At 41.5% G+C, this 19,578-nt stretch overlaps 1 protein-coding gene across 8 annotated transcripts in view; it reads right to left on the bottom strand.

Moving 5' to 3' along the window:
- Window positions 1–19,578, bottom strand: part of CADM1 (cell adhesion molecule 1) — a 592,123-nt gene that overhangs the window by 306,938 nt on the left and 265,607 nt on the right. For 2 of the 8 annotated variants that reach the window (XM_083714056.1, XM_083714058.1), the window contains one exon: window positions 8,769–8,822. The exons of 5 other annotated variants lie outside the window; for them this stretch is intronic. In XM_083714056.1, the coding sequence (XP_083570182.1) occupies window positions 8,769–8,822 (54 nt within the window). Of the gene's footprint in view, window positions 1–8,768; window positions 8,823–14,890; window positions 16,130–19,578 lie in introns of those variants that run through there. One more of the 8 variants, XM_083714063.1, reaches the window with a different exon arrangement.

Here is a 19,578-nt window from a genome sequence, read left to right as displayed (position 1 = left end):
ATTTTATGTTTGCGATTTAGATTTTTTAAAAAAAGAAAGAAGGAAAATGCAAAGATTAGATTTGACTTCGTATACCCGAGTGATTTCTGAAAAGTTAAAAAAAACAACCCACAAAAAAACACACTGTGCTACCAGCTGGTGGTCTCTGCTGGCTGGGGTGCAATACTGGAATGAGCCTTGCTATTTTTAGATGCTTCTGGAAGCAAATCAATTTTTTTTTTTTATTTCAAAGTGTCACAAGATATTAGATCAGGCGTTTTCACTTCTTTATGTAACACTTTTCCTTTGAAGTCTTCCAAGTGCAAAAAAAAAAAAAAAGTATCCCCAGCTGAAATAGAGATTTATCTGCTTATCAAGCTGGCAATTTAAAAAGTTACAATCTACAAACCCAGACGTACAGCAGCCCCGCAGAAATAACACATGTGAAGCAGGACATGAAATTAAGAGATATGCAAAGGACGGCATAGTGCAGAGTTCTCTGCTGGCTGAGATAATCTTTTTGCTTTGTAGAAATTCTACATGCAAAGTTAACGGCTAATTGTAAAAACAAACTCACAGTGACCATTAGATGTTAAAGCATGCACCAACTCAGCCCATCATGTGTTTGTGTGTGCGTATGCAATATGTGTGTGTGTGTGTGTGTCATTGACTATCGACCTGTGCCAGAACCAGTGGTGGGGGTGGGGTGTGTGATGGATTTGCTTTGCAAACAAATATTGACCTTAAAAGTATGTGTCAGCTGAAATGGTTGCCCCAGTTAACATTGTCTCTTTAGTTAAAGAGTGAAGCGGGGGGGGGGGGGGGAGAGAGTCACCGGTACAGTACTGAAGAGGGACAAGCTAGATGGCAGGCTCTGACAAAACGCCACATTATTTGCTAATCCTAATGTGTTATTCTTCCTTAAGATTTGCTTTTCTCAGCAGCAATTCAATTACAGATGCTACAAATCCTTCTGACATGTAATTCCCTCTTGTCAGAGAGAGCAGTAAACGTATATACATGTACAGCTTTTCCATTAAGATGTTAATATACATTGGGGCTCGCCGGCCTTTCCTCCAAGGAGCCTCCGGAAAGGTGGGCGAAGGAGAAATGGAACTGCGGAAACAGGCTGGCTCCCAAATGCACAGGGTCAAGTAGTACAGGTGCTCAAATTACAGGGGGCAGAGCAGGCTCACTCGCCCCATAACTGTTCTGAAGATCCTGTAACTGCACTGTTTTGTTTTTTTAAAAAAGATCTACTAGGCTGGGAATGATTTGGCTAGAATGAATGGGCATTGGGTGGGTGGGGGGGATGTAGATTTCACTGAGACCCCCTACCTTTGCTGCTGTAGTCTGAACACTGGCCAGTACAGTGGTACCTCGGGTTAAGTACTTAATTCGTTCCGGAGGTCCATACTTAACCTGAAACTGTTCTTAAGCTGAAGCACCACTTTAGCTAATGGGGTGTCCTGCTGCTGCCGCACGGCTGGAGCATAATTTCTGTTCTCATCCTGAAGCAAAGTTCTTAACCTGAAGCAATATTTCTGGATTAACGGATGTAACCTGAAGCGTATGTAACCCGAGGTACCACTGTACTGCAAGTGGTCATGATACCAGCAGAAGTGCCTGTACAGTGTTGGCAACAAGACTCAGAGCTGCTGCTCTTCAAAAGAGAATCCCCCCCGCCCCCATTGCAATAGCACAACTGCAGAAGTGCTACCTGCACTGTTGGAGCAATGCACCTCTGAAAACCACTTCCTGGAAATCACAAGTGGGGCGAGTGTTGCTGTGCTCATGTCCTGCTTGTGGGCCTGACTGGCTGCTATGAGAGGAGTGCTTTGAGTTTGACTCACTGCAACGGAGTTTGCAAATTCCTGCCTTAAACACTTGCACCCTATCTGCTGCTTTTATATTTGCTCTAGAAATGCTTCAAATAAGTGAATTCATCTCTTGCCAATGAGAGCCCAACACAAGCCTGGCATTCTCAAAAAATGTGGATTGACAGGATGTTAGGCTTTCAGAGAGAGAGAGAGAGAGGGAAAAAAACATTAAAACTAAATGGCACTTCAATTAAACAAGAGAATTCATACATCCCCAAATATCTACAGAAGGAAGCAACATTCACCATAAATTCATAGCGTATTGATTTGACTTGGGACATTGACAGTTTATTCATGTGTGATGTGTAAAATCAGATCTCCAGGTCTGATGTAAGTGTTGATATTTGAAAAGCAGTTAAATGAAAATTAGCTGTTCCTAATCTTATTTAGCCATGCAATTTTACTTGGTTTCCCAATATTTTAGCAAATAGAATTCTGGCAATTACCCTGCGTAAAAGAGACACTTGATGCTTAGAACAAACTGTTTTGAAGTTACCTATGCACGCTCCAAATGATGCAGACATCCTAACAGATTATATGTCAACTTTGTTAAGATACGCATCAAATCTGCCTGACTGGGACTTGACCTAAATAAAAATATTACATAACATACAAAAAAATAGAGAGCGAATGAAGCTTTGGGGCGGGCTTTAATGGCCTATTATGGAGAACAACCTCACACTTGCATCTTCCTTGGGAACAGGACTAGAGTAGCCATTACGCAAAGTGCTTCCCAAGGAAGCTTCAGGCTTGGCGGGGGTCATGCAACATGAAGTTTCAATGCTCTTGTTCCCTCTGGAGTCGAAAGCATGCGGATCGAACATGGGCCTCAGAGAGCCAGCGCTTTCTGAAATGGGTATTTATTGTGGTGGGATAAGCATACAAGAGCCCTGTTGGACCGCATCTATCTAGTGCAGCATCCTATTCTCACAACAGCCAACCACATGTTTGTGGGAAGCCCACAGAGCAGGACCTGAATGCAGCATCACTCGTCTCATCTGTGATTCTCACCAAGTGGTATTCAGAAGCCCATTACAGCCAACACTGGACAGAGAACTTAGCCACTGCAGCTAATAGCCATTGATAGTTCTATCCTCAATGTCTTCTTTTAAAGCTGTCACTATATCTGGTTGAAGCTAATTCTACATTTTAACGATGTGCTGTCTAAATAAGTACTTTCTAATGTCTGTCCAGAATCTTCCACCATCCAGTTTCATTGGATAAAGTATCATGAAATCCAATTTTGCCATGCCCTGCATCATCATACACGCCTCTAGCTTGCCTTTTCTCTACACTAAAAAGCCCCAAATGTTGTAAGCTTTCCTCAAAGGGGAGTTGCTTCATTCCAGTTATCATTTTTGCTGTCCTTTCCTGAGCCTCTTCCAGCTCTTCAATATCCTTTCTCAGGAGTGGCAACCAGAACTGTACATAGCATTCCAAGCACGGGTGCACCACATATTTGTAGAATAGCATTATGATACCAGCAGTTTTATTTTCAATTCCTTTCCTAATGATCCCTAACATGGAAGTCACCCTTTTCACAGCAGCCAACAGCTATCAACTATGACCCCAATGTCTCATTCCTAGTCAGTCAGGGCCAATTCAGAGCCCGTGAGCATATGTGTGAAATTAGGGTATTTTCTGCCTCACTTTAGACTTACTTGAACTGAAGAGCAATTGCTATTTTACTGTCCATTGACCCGCTTTGGAGAGATCCTTTTGGATCTCCTCAAAATCCCTTTTTGTTTTTGCCCCCCTGAACAATCACCAGTAAAACTTGGCTACCTCCCTGCTCACCCAAGTCTAGATCATTCATGCACAAGTTAGAAAACACAGGCTAGATGGGCAGGCAGCTGTTGAGCTCAGCAGCTGGGTCAAAGCCTTCCTCTGAACTCTTAACTTTTCAATCATTTTCAACTTCCTTCTTTGTGGGCTGCTATAGCTCTGGCAGCAGGGTACTCAATACATTGAAGCTTCTGTTTTTTTAATACCTGGGGCACAATATAAGAAAAGTACTTAAGGAACTCCAGACACAGGATGCTTTATTGCTATGATTTAACACATTTGCTCCACTGGGTCTTGTTTTCTTGCTCCTTGTTTAACTTTTGTGTGTGTGTGACTAAGTTATGTAGACAAAGGTAATAAAACACTCTATTTGCAAAAGGGGGAGGGCAATGCTATACTAGCAAGCCTGAATTTTCTGCCGTGCACATTTTCGCTATAAAGCCAAAGGGCTGATAGATCTCTTCTGTGTGGGCTCAGCATGACTGTTAATTTCAGCACATTTCGATTTAAGGCTCCCTCCTACATAAGTTTTAACAGCTCCACCATTTCTAAAGGGGAATGAATTTTTAATACTATGATGATTCCACCACATACGTACACGTACCCGTGTGCATCTATAAATGCTTTGCTTAATGCTGCCAGGTGATTTATCTTTAGACATCACTGTGGAGAAGCTGTTTTATTTCAAAATTTGTAAGGGAAGCCATGGAAATCAAGCTTTGGTTCAAGGACCTTGGCATCAGCTTTGGCCTATATTGGAACTGAATTTAACTGTGAAACCACAGACCATAAGGGCTGATACGCTGGAACAGATGTCCTATGAGGACTTGTCTCCCCTGGGAACTCCTCTTGGAAATCCCACTTTGGACATCATAAAGTAGTAACTCCAAGGTTGGAAGTTCGATCCCCATATGGGAATGCTGCATATTCTTGCATTGTAGGGAGTTGGACTAGATGATCCTTGGAGCTCCTACCAACTCTGTAATTCTATGATAATCCTGAGCCCACCCTACCAAAATCCCTAGATAATTACCCCCCCCCCCCAATATCTAAAGGGCACAGCATTTAGCTATTCAACCTCATTATTCAGCGTAAATAGCCATACAGCAAAGCTATCTCTGGCTAATTTGCAAGCAGAGCAACACAACTTGCTTTTTGCAAGAACACAAATCGCCTTTGAAAGGAATGGGAGGTGCACAACAAGGAGCTGGGTTTTGGGTGGAGATCAGCACAAGCCACAAAGAGAAAGGGCGTGTGGAGTAAGCTTTTGTTTCTCCAGCACTAACAGTTATGGAAACATGCACATTAAATCACAGCCCAATCCATTAAATTTGGAGAAGGCCTCCTGCAGTTCTCAACCTGTGGGTAGTTGTTGGACTACAACTCCAATCATCCCTGAGCTCTGGTCTTGCTAGCTAGGGGTGATGGGAGTTGTAGTTCAACAACATCTGGGGACACACAGAGAAAGGCTGCCTTACACTGACATAGGAGGCTGTGATATTGAGCAGGCATGTGAGAGCTTCAAACGGCACCCAGGTCCGGTCAAGTGAATTGGATTCACTGTGTAAGGACATGCCACGCAAAGTGGTAGAAGGGCTGGTGCCTCTGTCTGCGAATTGCAGGCCATGTTTATGCCCATAATAACCCAGAAAGGTTAAAACCAAGGCCTGGAAGAGCCAGGGACAGACAATATTATTCATTGCCCTAATTTAGCGTTAAGTGTACTGCACCTATTCTAATTTATTGATGGGCTATTTAAAGCTGGTGTTAACCTGTTTGTCTTGCATTATAATTGAATTTGGTCTCTAATTTAAGTGAGCGAAATTCAAGAAGTTCATCCTTCCTCAATCAATATGTTCCCCTTCAGTGACCCATTTCAAGATAGCTTCATAAAAAATAATGTATTTTGTTTTAATAAATTTAATCGCTATGACAGGTGCTCAATTTTTATTGGCTGCTTCTCTAGGCATCCCTTTGCCAGAGAACAAAGCCATGCTTACAATCAATAGTAATTGATTAATCAGCATCCCCCATGAACAAAGGTGCTAATCAGTTTTTGATTAGTTAATCAAACTACATGGAAGGGCTACACAGGTCCTTTTTGATTGTGCCGTGTTCTACAACACATGTTAGCAAGAGCACAATCTTAAAAATGGGATGTGATTGGCTGGAACATAGTGAATAAATGCAAAGAGATTGCTTCACTTGTGCACAAATGTATGGGTTTGTCACATTACCAAATAAACGCAGGCAAGGAGCAAGAGATGGGATATAGTTTTAATTCTCTTCCTCCTCATTCAACCTGATGCTATAAAGAGGAGTTCAAAACAGACTTAGCAGTAGAAATACTGGTCAGAATCCAAGAGGAACCTTGGAATCGGAATTATGCTAGAATGCCATCATGCTTTTACACGATCACAATCTGTTTCATGGACGCAGAATGAAGCCTTGGATTGCACCCCTCCCATCCCACTTGGTTAGAGCAGTTCAGTGTTGTAGAAAGAGAGGTTAAAACAAGCGACAGAAGGCCTCAATTTGGAAGAACTCTGGGCCTCTGACTGCTTGGGGGAGAGGAGAAATCAGTTCATGAGTCTTATAAAGTGCTTTGATGGGCCATGAAAGAATTTCATGAGCAAACCATCAAGCCAAGCCAATCTGGATTTGTAGCCTGGTGTCAAACAATGAACAGGAAGGTCCCTCATGTTTGGCATTGTACGTGACCCAATCTGCAATTTTATGCAGCCAAAACAGACCCCACTCTCAACATATATTTCAACTAGGGTTGCCATATTTCAAAAAGCAAAATCCCGACTCCAAAATTAAGCTCTTTTGGGGGGGAACAAACCCAGATTGTTTAGTTTCTTGGGGAAACCTAACCCAAAAATACTGATTTTAAACGTTTTGAGCTGTTTCCATTGCTTTTCCTATCACATTGACATACAGCACAGCCAGTTCAGCAAAATTCCCCCGATGCCATTTTTACACTCAAAAACCAGGACATGTCAGTAATTTTCCGGACGTATGGCAAGCCTATTTCAGCTTTGAGGGAGTTTCATCTGCTGTTATTGCTGTATTTGAGGGTTGTAATATGTGAACAGCTGTGGTATCCCCCCCCCACAAAGGTTGTATACAAAAGACAGCAACAATAAAAACAACAATAAATAATGGGGGAAAGATTGAACCTTTTGGAACAGTGTCATTATCAGATTGGTAAGAGGCGACATGAAAGAAAATTATTTCAAGATACCTTATCAGAGAACCACAGAGATTATTTAAAACCTGTCCAGTGTTAACAATTGTTGAGAGCTCTGTTAAGGCAGATTTTATGCATATGTTTTGTTTCTGCCTGTACCAACTAAAATTTCAGAGCACAGTTCTAGACAGAATGAAATAAAATGCAGTTTATAGCACCTTGCTAAATCCAAAGATAATTCTTTAGGGATATTTAAGAGGATGGCTTGAAACTGCTGCTTTAGAACTGTTATTTAATTTATTTGCTGCTGCAAGATTTGATAAAAAAATGGTCTCTGTTGATATAATTTGAACAAAAGATGTCAAGGTAAAATACAGTTTTGTATTTTCATTCGAATGCAATTATTGGTTCTGTTCTCATTTTATACAGCCAACTAGATGCTTCTTTCAATTACTACTACTACTACTACTACTACTACTACTACTACTACTACTGCTGCTATTGCTATTGCATTTATATCCTGCCCATTCTCTCAAAGGAGACCAGGATGGAAAACACACGTGTGATAAAACAATCAAAACATCTAATAATTGGTTCCTACACATGTAAAAGCTAACATTTCTTATATTATTCACCTTTATAATTTATGTTGTAACTGTTGATTTTTTTAATTTCTGCCACTTATGAGTTTTTATTAGTAATATCAGTTCTTTCAATCCCTTCCCCCCCTTTTGGTTCTATAGGTATTTTTAAAGATTATCTTAAAAAACAAAAAGGAGATCTGCCAACACAGGATTCATTTCATGCTGTGAGTATCAGTGGAATACACAGCTATGGATTTTTTTTAATAGCACAAACTCCTCTCCTTGTCTCCAGTCAACAGTGTAATTTCCGTCTTAGTACAGTATACATCTCTTATGTCAAAATGGAAACACATTTTATCCATTATAAAATATAGGCCATATAAACACCAGCCCTGTATACTCCCTGTAGAAGATGGCATATCCAAACAAACACTACACTAACTCCTCAAATGGAAAAAAGGGCCGAGTCTTAACTTGGATTAGTTAAATCTCCATTAGATCTCCACTGTGGGAATGTGGAGAGCAAATCTCCACTCAGCTGTGGGCTCTTGGACAAAGCACCAGTCAAACTCAAAGGGCTGTTGAGAAGGTAAGAATAGGATAACCCCCATGTATACTGCCTTGAGTCTAATGGGGCGTGGGGAGGGACAGGATACAACATAGGATAGTAAAATAGGAAGGACTACAGCTTTTCCTGGCAAAGATATTCAATCTGCTGTGAAAAAAATAAGTAAGGTTGGCATATAATTCATTTAGAGTCTGGTATGCAATGAAATAATTTCCCTCTTCTCTCTGCACTTAAGAGAATCCTGCCACATCCATTTAACAGCAGCACATGACAGAACAGGCAACCCAGACTCCAAGCAAGGTTGTATTGGAGACACACACCCCTCACCCCTTTCCCCACACAAACCTGGCATCCTTAAGTGTTTTACAAATGCAACAAAATTTCAACCGAACCGTTCTCTAATTAGGATTCAAAAAAATTATTTCCAGCAACTGAGCTCACAGCAGCTACTAGACAACCTGTAATATAACTCGCGGCGCTCTATGCTCCCATCACCTCCGCCCCCCTCTCGAGTGCTGCTATACACGTTGGTAAATTCTTGTCCTTATCAAGCGATTGGGAGGAGGAAAAGCCCAACGGCAAGAGGGGAGAGGAGAGGAGCAGCCATTCTGAATAATGGGCCCCTGCATCTGATTAGCTGAGATTCTGCCGCACAGCAATTGCACAATGGATTTTTGTTTCGTTTTGTTTTAAAGCAGCCAGGATGCAAACAAGGTGGAAAGCAAACAAACCCACAGACTGAACAACCACATTGGCTTAACCTAAGAACTAGCCCTTACCTGAGAGATCCCCATAGTCCAGCTCTTCGGCGGAATTTGGCAACTGAGTAAAGCCTTACAAGTAAAAACAAACTCATTTTTCTTTGTGTTCCTCAAGGGATGAGAAAACAAAACACTTAAGAACAGAGGATGAATTTCTCAGGGAAAAGAATAACGAAAGAAGTCAATCCCTCCGCATCTGACAAAAGCTTTTTGCTCAGATTAGCTTGCAAACGAGGCTCTCCAATCAGTTAATATATTTTGGGGTGGTTGTTTTTTGTTTTGTTTTTGCCTCTTTTAAACCAAACAACCAATAGATTGTCAGAAAGATGTCTAGGTCTGCACCATTGAAAACACATGAAACATGAACAAAACATTCAGAAACCACTCATTCATAACTGCATGCAAAAACAAGTCCCTCCCCCACTAAACATTAATTGTTAAATTTTCTGTATCACTTTCGTTTACAGTTCTTGCTTTGATTATACACACACTTAAAATGCAAACATTTTTCCAGCTTTCGGTGCACATTTTGGCAATGCTGGCTAAGACAGTCTATTGTCAATGTACAACAGCCTGCCCTAGACTGGTGCCCTCCAAATATTTTAGATAACAGCTCTCATCAGGCTCAACCAGCATGGCTGTGCTCCCATCAATCCCATTATCACCTAAATGGTCATACTGGCTGGAGCCATTGGGAGTTGCAGTCCAAAATTAAAATTCAAAATCTGAAGGGCACCAGGTTGGGGAGTCAGATTCAGGACTATCTTGAAGTGCTCTTTTCAAAACTACAGCAGCAGCACATGGAGATTGAGAGTTGTTGCATTTTCATTTTAAAATATTCTGGCGTGATCTGTTTTATGGAAAGCCATCTCAAAGTTGACAATGCAGTGAGGCAGAAACCCCTGCCTGGATCTTTCTTCTTGGCGAAATCTGTTGGCAAAACATGACGTTTGGTTTTTACAGCTGCCACTTTTCAATTTTATTTTATTTTTTAAAAAATGATTCATTTGCGGGAAAGTTTGGGTGCTTCTCAGCCAAAGGCTGCAAGGAGATGGCATTTGATGGAAGCCTGTTTAATTAAGAGAAAAGCTGGGTGTCACATGAAGTCCCATTGTCTTCCATTGTCTTTTGATACTGATGGTGTGTTTTTTATACCAAAAAACTGCAATGGAGAGAGAACAGCAGCAGCAGCAGCAACAACGTGGGAAGAGACTGCTTGACCCTATTCCTACTTGATGTCTCCTTCCAACGGCAGCCCCCCAATTTCTTTCCTACCATGAGGAAGGAGTGCATGAAACATAGATTTAGAGAGGCTGTTTTTGAATTGGGAAATGGCCAGAGGGTAGTAGTTGCATGCTCCCCTTACACTGCTTAGGCTGACAGGCTGCAAAGGATAATTGTGGTTTTTTTAAAAAAAACGTGAAGGAAAACACTTTTTCCTCTGTGTAATGCCTAACTTGGCTCTAAAACAGCTTTTGCCAGCCTAGTGCCCTCCAGGTTTTTCGGACTACAACTTCCATCAGCCCCAGTCAGTCATAGTCCAAAACGATTGGAAGGCACCAGTTTGGCAAAGTATGTTCTAAAGAATACTTGCTACCCAATGACTGATTGCCAATGTAAAACCGGCTTCCAAAACCACGTTATACAACACAGCACAGTCAAAAAATTAATTTTTAAGATGCAGAGTGCCAAGCTACTACTTGCCCAGATTTGAGCTGGTACCTCCCCCCCCCCAAAATAAATAAATAAATAAATAAATAAATATCTGGGCTGCAGTTGCTGAATTGCCCTGCTAAGATTGAACAGAAGTCTGAATGCTAATCTGAAATAGTTAAGGCTCTGTGGGTAGTTGGGAAAGCAGCTTCTGTGATGCTGGAGAAAACACACTGACATTTTACTGTGAAGGGGCCACTATCAATTGTGTCAGCTGCTTTAGCTTGTAAACAATAGCTTGCAGGTGCTTCTGTTAATAGCTAAACTGTGCACACTCTCATAGCAAAGGAAGAGCTGCTGGCTTTGCAAACTTTGATGGAGAATGTCATTTGCAAGTAAAAGAAAGGCGTGTACTAAACTGCCTTTTCTGAGTAAGTTTTGTTTTGGTCCCGCCCCCTCCCCACCCAGAATGCAAAATTCCGGGAGGTATATTTATTGTAAATCACGGTAGGTTTTCCTTGTCTAGCTGTAAGGTGAAAAGTGTTCAGGCACACATTTACCTGTATGCCTGAGCTACGAGTGGCCCTGACTAAGCTATGCCTTCTGCCGGCCACATTAATGAAACTGTCACACATTGCAGCTCTGGGGCTTGTGGGGATACCTTTGCAATTTCATCTCTTTGCAGTTTTTAGGTGGGAATGAATAACTGCGATCTCTTAGGGAGACATCGCAGCTCGAGGCTGTGAACTTCCCTAAGGAGGCTTAGCTCACTGCACAAAGATAAAGGGGACCCAAAATTGGTATATTAGTGTATTTGGTTAGTATATTTGCATAAACGTTTGCTTTAGCTTGACTAGAATAGAATTATGTTGAGATGTATTCACGAAGGCAGCCATAACCCTGGAAAGTCCCACATTAGAGATGCATAGGGAGACAATTATAAATATCCAAATATAAAGGTCAACGGACATGGTCCACTGGAAATGTCTCGGGTGCAAGCTCAGTGAAAGAAATGGGATTTTGCTAACAACACAAGTGTGCCATTGAATGCATGTTTGCAACACTTCTTTCCAATCAAGCTGACGCAGTGAATTGCGCCCATTGTGGAGTCGAGGTGTGTCAGTGTTCACAGGTTGACACTGTTTTCGTCCAGGTTGGGGGGAGTTTGGCTTGAGAAAATATTTGCACTAATGCAGTGTGTCGGCAGCAATCTGATGTGAATTAGGTGCTTCTAACCCGCCCCGCACCCAACCAAATAATTGGGTCTGGATAGTAACTAGATTGTGCATTTGTGTGTAGAGACTGCAGCTGGCTGATAATCACCAAGTCAAGTGGACACTACTGATAAAATTATATGCTGAAGGAAGAAATATTACTGATTAGTGACAACAAACATGCCTTTGAAGCCACTACTGGAATTCAGAAGACTGCATCTCTGGGCCCTAAGGTCACACTTGTAGTACAAGAATGCAAGCTGACTCCTCAAAAGCATCATTTAGAAAGCTATTTTTATCTCCTCCAATCTGTTTCTTTTCAGAGGATTTTCTTCTCTTTCACTTAAAGAAAACCTTGTTTTCTGAAAAGTAAAAAGGGCAATGCTGAATTTTTTATGAAGCAAATGGTCTTTTATTTCCCCCGCCCCCTCCACAAAGGAAACTGATCAGTTCAACTAGTCCATTTATATCAGAATCCCGGTAGACTTAAAAATGTCACCGAATGGCATTCTTAGTAGTCAAGAAACATGAGAACAATTATGTCTTGGTTTCTTCTCATTATACTTCCCATTTGGCTTTTAAAATATTTGATTCTTCATTTTTGATTAGGAAGCATTCCCATTTTCCTGCAAATTCTCTCTCTCTGTGTGTGCGTGTGCGTGTGTGTGAAAAATGAGAGTTAACTTTCTGACTGCATGCAATTGTTCAGTCACTTGGAATTAAAGAAGCTGGAATATGTTGCATAAGTACAGCAACTGTCTAAATACGTACTTGTGTCTAATGGGCACTCTGCTTTCCTTTCCTAGACTTGTATTTGCACAACACAACTGCACACTGCTTCCTAAATTGATTTCCAGAGCAGGAAACACATTTTAATAAATAAATAAATAAAATAAGCTTAGAAATACTACTCAAAAGGCCGCCTCATGGATAGGTCTGGAGAACAGTTATGCACTGCAAACTTAGTCCAGAGGGGAGTCTAAGGTGCTGAATCATGTCTGGATAGCAGTGTCATTTGGAAGAATACTGTCAAAAGGCAGGATATAAATCTGAATAAAATGAAATCGACAGAGGGGCATTTTGGAAATCCTTGCTATTATCTAAGTGTTGACCAAATGGAATTGTAAACAATAATCAGACACTGATCCACAGTTGTTTATGTCCATTAAAATTTGCTATAAATGCTGTGAGTAGCAAGACCCCTACTTTATTTACAATATGAATATTAAGGAAAGGAGGGCATTTACCTAAGACAAATTCTGTTCCCTTGTACAGAGAAGCCTTGATTAGTCAGGTCTTTCACAACACATTTCTTGCGTTACTCAAGAGGGTTCCAGAAGGATTACAGGGTAGGACAGTGGACACATTTTCTCTGAAGGCAGATGGATATTCTACTGCCACATTTTATAACCGAGGGGCTCAAATAAGATGCATGGTTATATAGTCTAAGCTCACGAGTAAAACTGTTTTAATTTATATTTCAATATATGTATAATTACTGCTTGGGCAGTAATTATACATAGCAAGTTTCACTCAGATACCCTCCACCCTGTCAGATGCTGGTTAGAGGAGTCCTGCATAATATTTCCCCTAATTATATAGCGAGTTCAGTCTACATTATGGCTGATAAGATCCCCTAAAGGTAAAGGTAAAGGGACCCCTAACCATTAGGTCCAGTCGTGACTAACTCTGGGGTTGCAGCGCTCATCTCACTCCATTGGCCGAGGGAGCCGGCGTACAGCTTCCGAATCATGTGGCCAGCATGACTAAGCCTCTTCTGGTGAACCAGAGCAGCGTGTGGAAACACCGTTTACCTTCCCGCCGGAGCGGTACTTATTTATCTACTTGCACTTTGATGTGCTTTCGAACTGCTAGGTTGGCAGGAGCAGGGACTGAGCAATGGGAGCTCACCCCGTCATGGGGTTTCGAAGCGCCAACCTTCTGATCGGCAAGTCCTAGGCTCTGTGGTTTAATCCACAGCGCCACCCCTACTCAGTGCCTAACCCAAAAAAGGAGCAATGTAAGTAAGATGCAAATATAAAATCATTTTACAAGTTTATTTTTTTAGAGCATTTGCCTTAAAACAATCCTATTCTCCAAGGAATTGGGAGTAAATTAGTAACCTCTCTTTGATTACATTGTCACCAGGCTGTTGCTTCCCTGCTTCTTTTTATTAATTGGGTTGTTTTTAACAACTGTTTTCTTTTATGTATTATATTTTGTGCATTGTTGGAAACTGCCTTGAGATCACATTGACATGATGAAGGGCTGTCTACAAACTGGAGAAACAACAATAAACAAATTCATTTCCCCTCTGTTTTGCAATGCATATTGAACCATACTATGTCATTTAGAAGCCGGTTTGTCTTGGTCTTTGGCAATGGAATGTATTGCTTGGAGGCACTAGGTTGTTTAATTTCACACCCCTCTCTTTTATTATTGTGCTTGAAATATGGTTTTTTTACTGCTAATTTTTGTATGCAAGGGTATTTCTAGTAAAATTTGCAGGGGTTTTGTGTCTCTCAGAGGATGAGTAATTGCTCTCCCAGATGAATCTACACAATCTTTAAGACTTGCAAAATAAGACCCTGTGCCGTGTTCACATGTGCACTTTAGAAGCCAAGTTTTTTTTTGGGGGGGGGGGGAGAGGTGCCAGTACTATGTGAGTACAGTCAGAAAAAAAGCACTGAGCGTACTCACGACAACTTGCCCTCCATCCCTGAACGTCTGCATCCAGTGTCTTCATACAGAAGTTAAATACAGCACTGAGGACAAAATTGTACCCAGCTGTACACCACAACACAAAGACCATGGGGCCAAAACAATCTCCCAGTCCTAATCTCTACACATGACCCTGGAGGTAGGAACTGAACCACTATATAACAGTGCCCATAAGACCCATCCCACAGAGCCCGAGTCGGTCCCTGAGAATACCATAGTCAATGGTATCAAAATTTGCTGAGATCAAGAAGCAGAAGCAGTCGTACTCTGCCTGTCCCACTCTTGATATAGGTCATCCACCAGGGTGCCAAAAGCTGGTTCAGCCCCAGAATTTCTTCACATGATATTGCTGCTTAATGTTTTGCTGCTGCTGCTGCTGCCTCTCTTTAATCTGATGACTCTTTCAGTAGTATTTTTTTGTTTTATCATTTGTCATTTTTGTCATTTGTTGTTGTGAGTCATACTGCAGGCTGAAAAGTAGCATACAGATGTTTAATTTTTTTATATATAAAAAAAATGCTGCAGAAAAATTACACCCATCATCCTGCCATCTTAAATTGCCAGTTATTTATTTCTTATTCTACTGCTGTCACACTTGTGATTTCAAACGTAGCTAGCCAAGGTTTTTGCTTGGTGAATATTTTCTTATTGGGCCAATCCTGGACCACGTGAGAAGAAGGCAAAGACAGCACAGACTTCTGGGCTAAGACAAAGGAATAATTGCTGCTTCCAAAAAAATAATAGTTTTCAGGCTCTTTAGTGAATGCCGATGCTGTTCCCCTTGGATACTGCTGTGGTTTTTCTCTCTCTTCTATTTCAGTGATAACAGTTATATATATATTAGCATGTCTTCAGATGTGGGCAGGCTGTTCTACATAGCTTTCTGTTCCATTTGAATGGTTGAATAGCATGCTTACTTCAGAGGAGCCACACAGCGCTACTTTAGGTTGTGTTTGTGTGGGTGTACAGTCTAACTCACCACGTGGATCCTGCATCCCACTCATGTCCTGTGCTCATAGCTTTATCAACTTTGAAAATGACATGGGTTGCCCATATCTCCCTTGGGATATGTTGCTCCCAGTTTAAATGATATGACTGCTGAAACCCAATCTCCAGACTGAATTGCTGTTGAAAAGATGCTCCATTTGAGATGTCCCTACAGCTGGTCAACTGCATCTATAACCTGAAGGCCACTATAATTCTCTCTCTCTCTCTTTTTTTGTAACAGCACATGTGTGTGCATTGCAAAGCTGCACAATGTCTGAACTTCAATGCAATGCATACATTTAACAACTGCCATATGGTTTCTGTTTCTGATGAACCAGGAAGGAGGAGGAAACTGAGGGTTCAAAGTGTTCTGCTGGAGATGTTTGCATTGGGGTCAACATAGCCAGTGGCGCACTCCAGGTACTGTTGGAATACAGCTTGTATCACCCCTGACCACTGGCTATGCTGGCTGGGGCTGAAGGAAGCTGGGGTCCAACTTCTGCAGGGCACTATGCTGGTTATCCCTGTGCTAGTAAATACACATTCACTTCATTATAAAAAAAAGGAGGAAGTGTAATATGGCACTGTATTTTCGCCATAACTGGGGGGGGGGGGGTTACAACCCACTAGAGAACTTATTGTGAAGTTGTTCAGAAGCACTTGTCCTGGGGAATTAGCATCGCACTCGGAAATATTTGAGAGCAGCATTTAACATCCTAACTCTGTCTGAACTGCATTATTGAAATGCATATCTGATTTAAAAACGACACTCTTCTGCTCTTCCTTTCTCTGGTAAGTGGTTCACTGGGGAATAAAGGGCATTGTTAGCGTCATTAGCCAAAATAGGGTAGGTGTACTCTCAAGTCAAGCTTTGTAGGACAAATTCTTGGAATGACTTTTTTTTAGGATAGAAAGGATAAAAAAAAAATCAAATCTCCAAAAATAGCAAGGGGTTGGCTTGTAGGAATCATTTGGTCCACCTCTCCAGCACGGGCAGCTGTCCTGCTTTGTTCTACTGATTTAGAGAACAGAAACTTTCCAAAAGGCATCTGCACTGCAAGGTGAAAGTTAAAAGGGAAATAGGATTCTTGAAGAAAGGCACTGAAGTGCAGCCAAAGCCAGAGCCCCAGCATCAGCCATGAACAGCATGCTGTTATTAGAATTCTGACAATGAATGCAGAAGAGTGGGGGGAGGGGGGAAGCACACCTGGAAACCCGCAAGTTAAAGATCTCAGCTTTATATGCAGTTGGAAGAGTTAAATGCTCGTGCTTCAAACTTGCCCATGCATAGCTGCTGTTAAGTCCTGTATTATGAGAAGAGAGATGGCCGGAGGTTGCTATAGTTTTGCATGCAGACAAACTCCTTCCCCCACCTCCTGTCCTTTCGGATACACTCCAAAAAATTCATGGAGTGATCAAGCACCTCCCTCATGTTGAAAAACAGCCTGTGTCCTCAAATGAGACTTTGGGTATTTGGCCTTCCACTAGTGTTTTAATTTGAAATTTTTATTTTTATTTTTGGAGGCAATCCATCTGGTTTGACAGGTTACCCATCATGCCCATCATGCATTTCTCACCATCCACAGACATGCTCACTTTCATTTGGACATTGTTCAGAACAAAATGGCCAACACACAAGAAATATCTGGTCAACTTCATACACACGCTGGCAATGCAAGCTTGGAAGGAAACCACAAAGAAGCTTCAATGGGGGAAGGGCAACCTTGACAAAGAAGGGACGCCAAACGAACCAGGATCTTTTATTATTACTTTAAGGCAGAAAGCATATCAATTTGCCTGACATGCCTAGTAATTTATTTGTTCAACAACTTTCTCATCTCCAGCTTGGAAGTTATGGGGTGCTTGCAGTCAATATGCTGACCATTTTCAATGCACAAGGCATTTCTGGCTAAATATCTGATCTGTTCCCCAGTTTACTTTGGGCTATATTAAGGCTAACGTTGACGTGATTTGTGGGTCTTGTATACCTCTAAAATGTGTGCATGTATGTGTGTGTTCTTGCATCATTAATAGTCCACTTTCCAAAATATTTTCCAACTATCTTTCTAATGAGTATCAGCTATCTAATGGGCCGAATAGTGTTCAAGTGTACATATTAGTAATTTCACTGAAATTATTTAGTGAAATTAACTTATGCAACCTGAGGTGACTTCAAGTGCAATGACCTCAAAATATTAGTTTTATTTATTTTAAAGGTTAGGGATACCCATGCAACATTCATGCCTCTGTTTCCTTAAAACAAAAGCTACATTTTCCTCTTTGGGCAGCAACAAGTGAACATCTAATTCATTGTTTTGTTTTGTTTTGTTTTGACCCAGCTTTTACTTTTGTAAAACTCTTCTTCTGGAATTCTTTGCCCATTACCATAATGTTTTCTTTACAAGTTTTCAGATGCTTCTGTCATTAATGGTGGTCTCAATGGAACCACACAACCAATAGGACCTCGGTAAGTCTTAAATATATTTTTGTTTACACAGTGCTAGAAATTGTGGCAAGTGGATACAAGGTGCTTCATAATGGTTCATCTATGCTGGTGCTGTCAATCCTAATGAGTCTTGAGTACAACTGAGACCCTTGGTTCATTTAGGCTGTTACTCTCCACCCTCAAATCCAATCTAGCTTGTGGCTTCTGTGACTGAAATGTTGCTGACATAAGAGTGGGCAATGGGATGGGGGCGGATTAGCCAATTCTCCAGACTTCATCATTTATTTCAGTAGCAAGTGAGTCAGGACTAATGCTCAATTATAAACCCATCACTAATAATTGTTTATTAGCAGAAGGTAGCTTTAGCTGCTACTATGGGCCTGAAGCGGCAGACATATAGAGCTTTAACACTTCAGTGATAGTCAAAAGGTTTCAGTTAAAATGTCTACTCGTTGAGCCAAAATTCCTAATAGTATGATAATTAGAAAAGTAGAGGCAAACAGAATCAAGCTAATTCCAGTGGGATTTTATCAATTTATAGTGGGCTCTCCAGTCTGCAACTCAACTGCTGAATATGAAAATACAACATGCAGACTCTCTTAGGCCAAACAGACATCCAAGATGTGTATTTGTCTAATATGCTTTGTCATCTCTTCCTTCAACATTTGCCGAAAACTGAGGATTTGAGAAGGCTGACTTTGGAATTTTGAAGACTTCCTTCCCACACATGTAGAATACAGAGAAACAGGACAGCAGGACCGTGTGCAGGAATGTTTCACGTCCATGCTTCTAACTCCTTTGGTGCATGCACTGTGCCCCAACTGCACATGACTGGGGACTTCCAACACGGTAGCAGCTATGTCTGATAACAGTGGCTGCTATCCTGAAAAATGTTCAGGCAGGCAGATACCAGTTCCATGTCTCTGCAATGACAGGCCCTCAATAAATTATGTCCATCTCTATTAGGAGCATGCAGAGTGAAGACACTGGGCGTGCTCAAGTAATTCCCAAATGGCAACTGCAAAGGAAGACCTGGCACCCTACGCAACAAGGAAATCTGTTTTACATTAAACTAAGGTAAAGGTAAAGGGACTCCTGACCATTAGGTCCAGTCGTGGCCAGCTCTGGGGTTACAGCGCTCATCTCGCTTTATTGGCCGAGGGAGCCGGCATACAGCTTCTGGGTCATGTGACCAGCATGACTTCTGGCAGGAAACGCCGTTTACCTTCCCGCCGGAGCGGTACCTATTTATCTACTTGCACTTTGACGTGCTTTTGAACTGCTAGGTTGGCAGGAGCAGGGACTGAGTAATGGGAGCTCACCCCGTCGTGGGGATTTGAACTGCCGACCTTCTGATTGGCAAGTCCTAGGCTCTGTGGTTTAACCCACAGCGCCACCAGCATCCCACATTAAACTAATATTGTTATTTATTAGATTTCTATACCACCCTTCATCCAAAGATCACAGAGCAGTTCACAATATAAAAACACAATGATAAATACCGTAATAACAATGCAAAAACAATTACCCTCCCTTTTTAAAAGGCCAAAGATTGTTGAATTAGCCAAAGGCCTGGGAGAAGAGGAATGCTTTCACCTGGCACCTAAAGAAATGTAACAAAGGTGCTAGGTGAGCCTCCTTGGGGAGGGCATTCCAATGTTATAGTGTCATGAATAATTTGACCTAGTAGACCCCTTGTGAACCTTTGGATTATGTATGGATAGGCGATTACGAACTGCACAATAACCATAATGTGATGTTTGGTACAGAAGTCTCCCTCAAGGCTGATAAAATAGATTGGGAGTGA

This window comes from Podarcis gaigeae, assembly GCF_964106915.1.
Source record: "Podarcis gaigeae genome assembly, chromosome: 15".
Classification (NCBI taxonomy): domain Eukaryota; kingdom Metazoa; phylum Chordata; class Lepidosauria; order Squamata; family Lacertidae; genus Podarcis; species Podarcis gaigeae.
The sequence above is the reverse complement of the archived record's forward strand: the minus strand, read 5'-3'. Positions and strand labels throughout refer to the sequence as shown.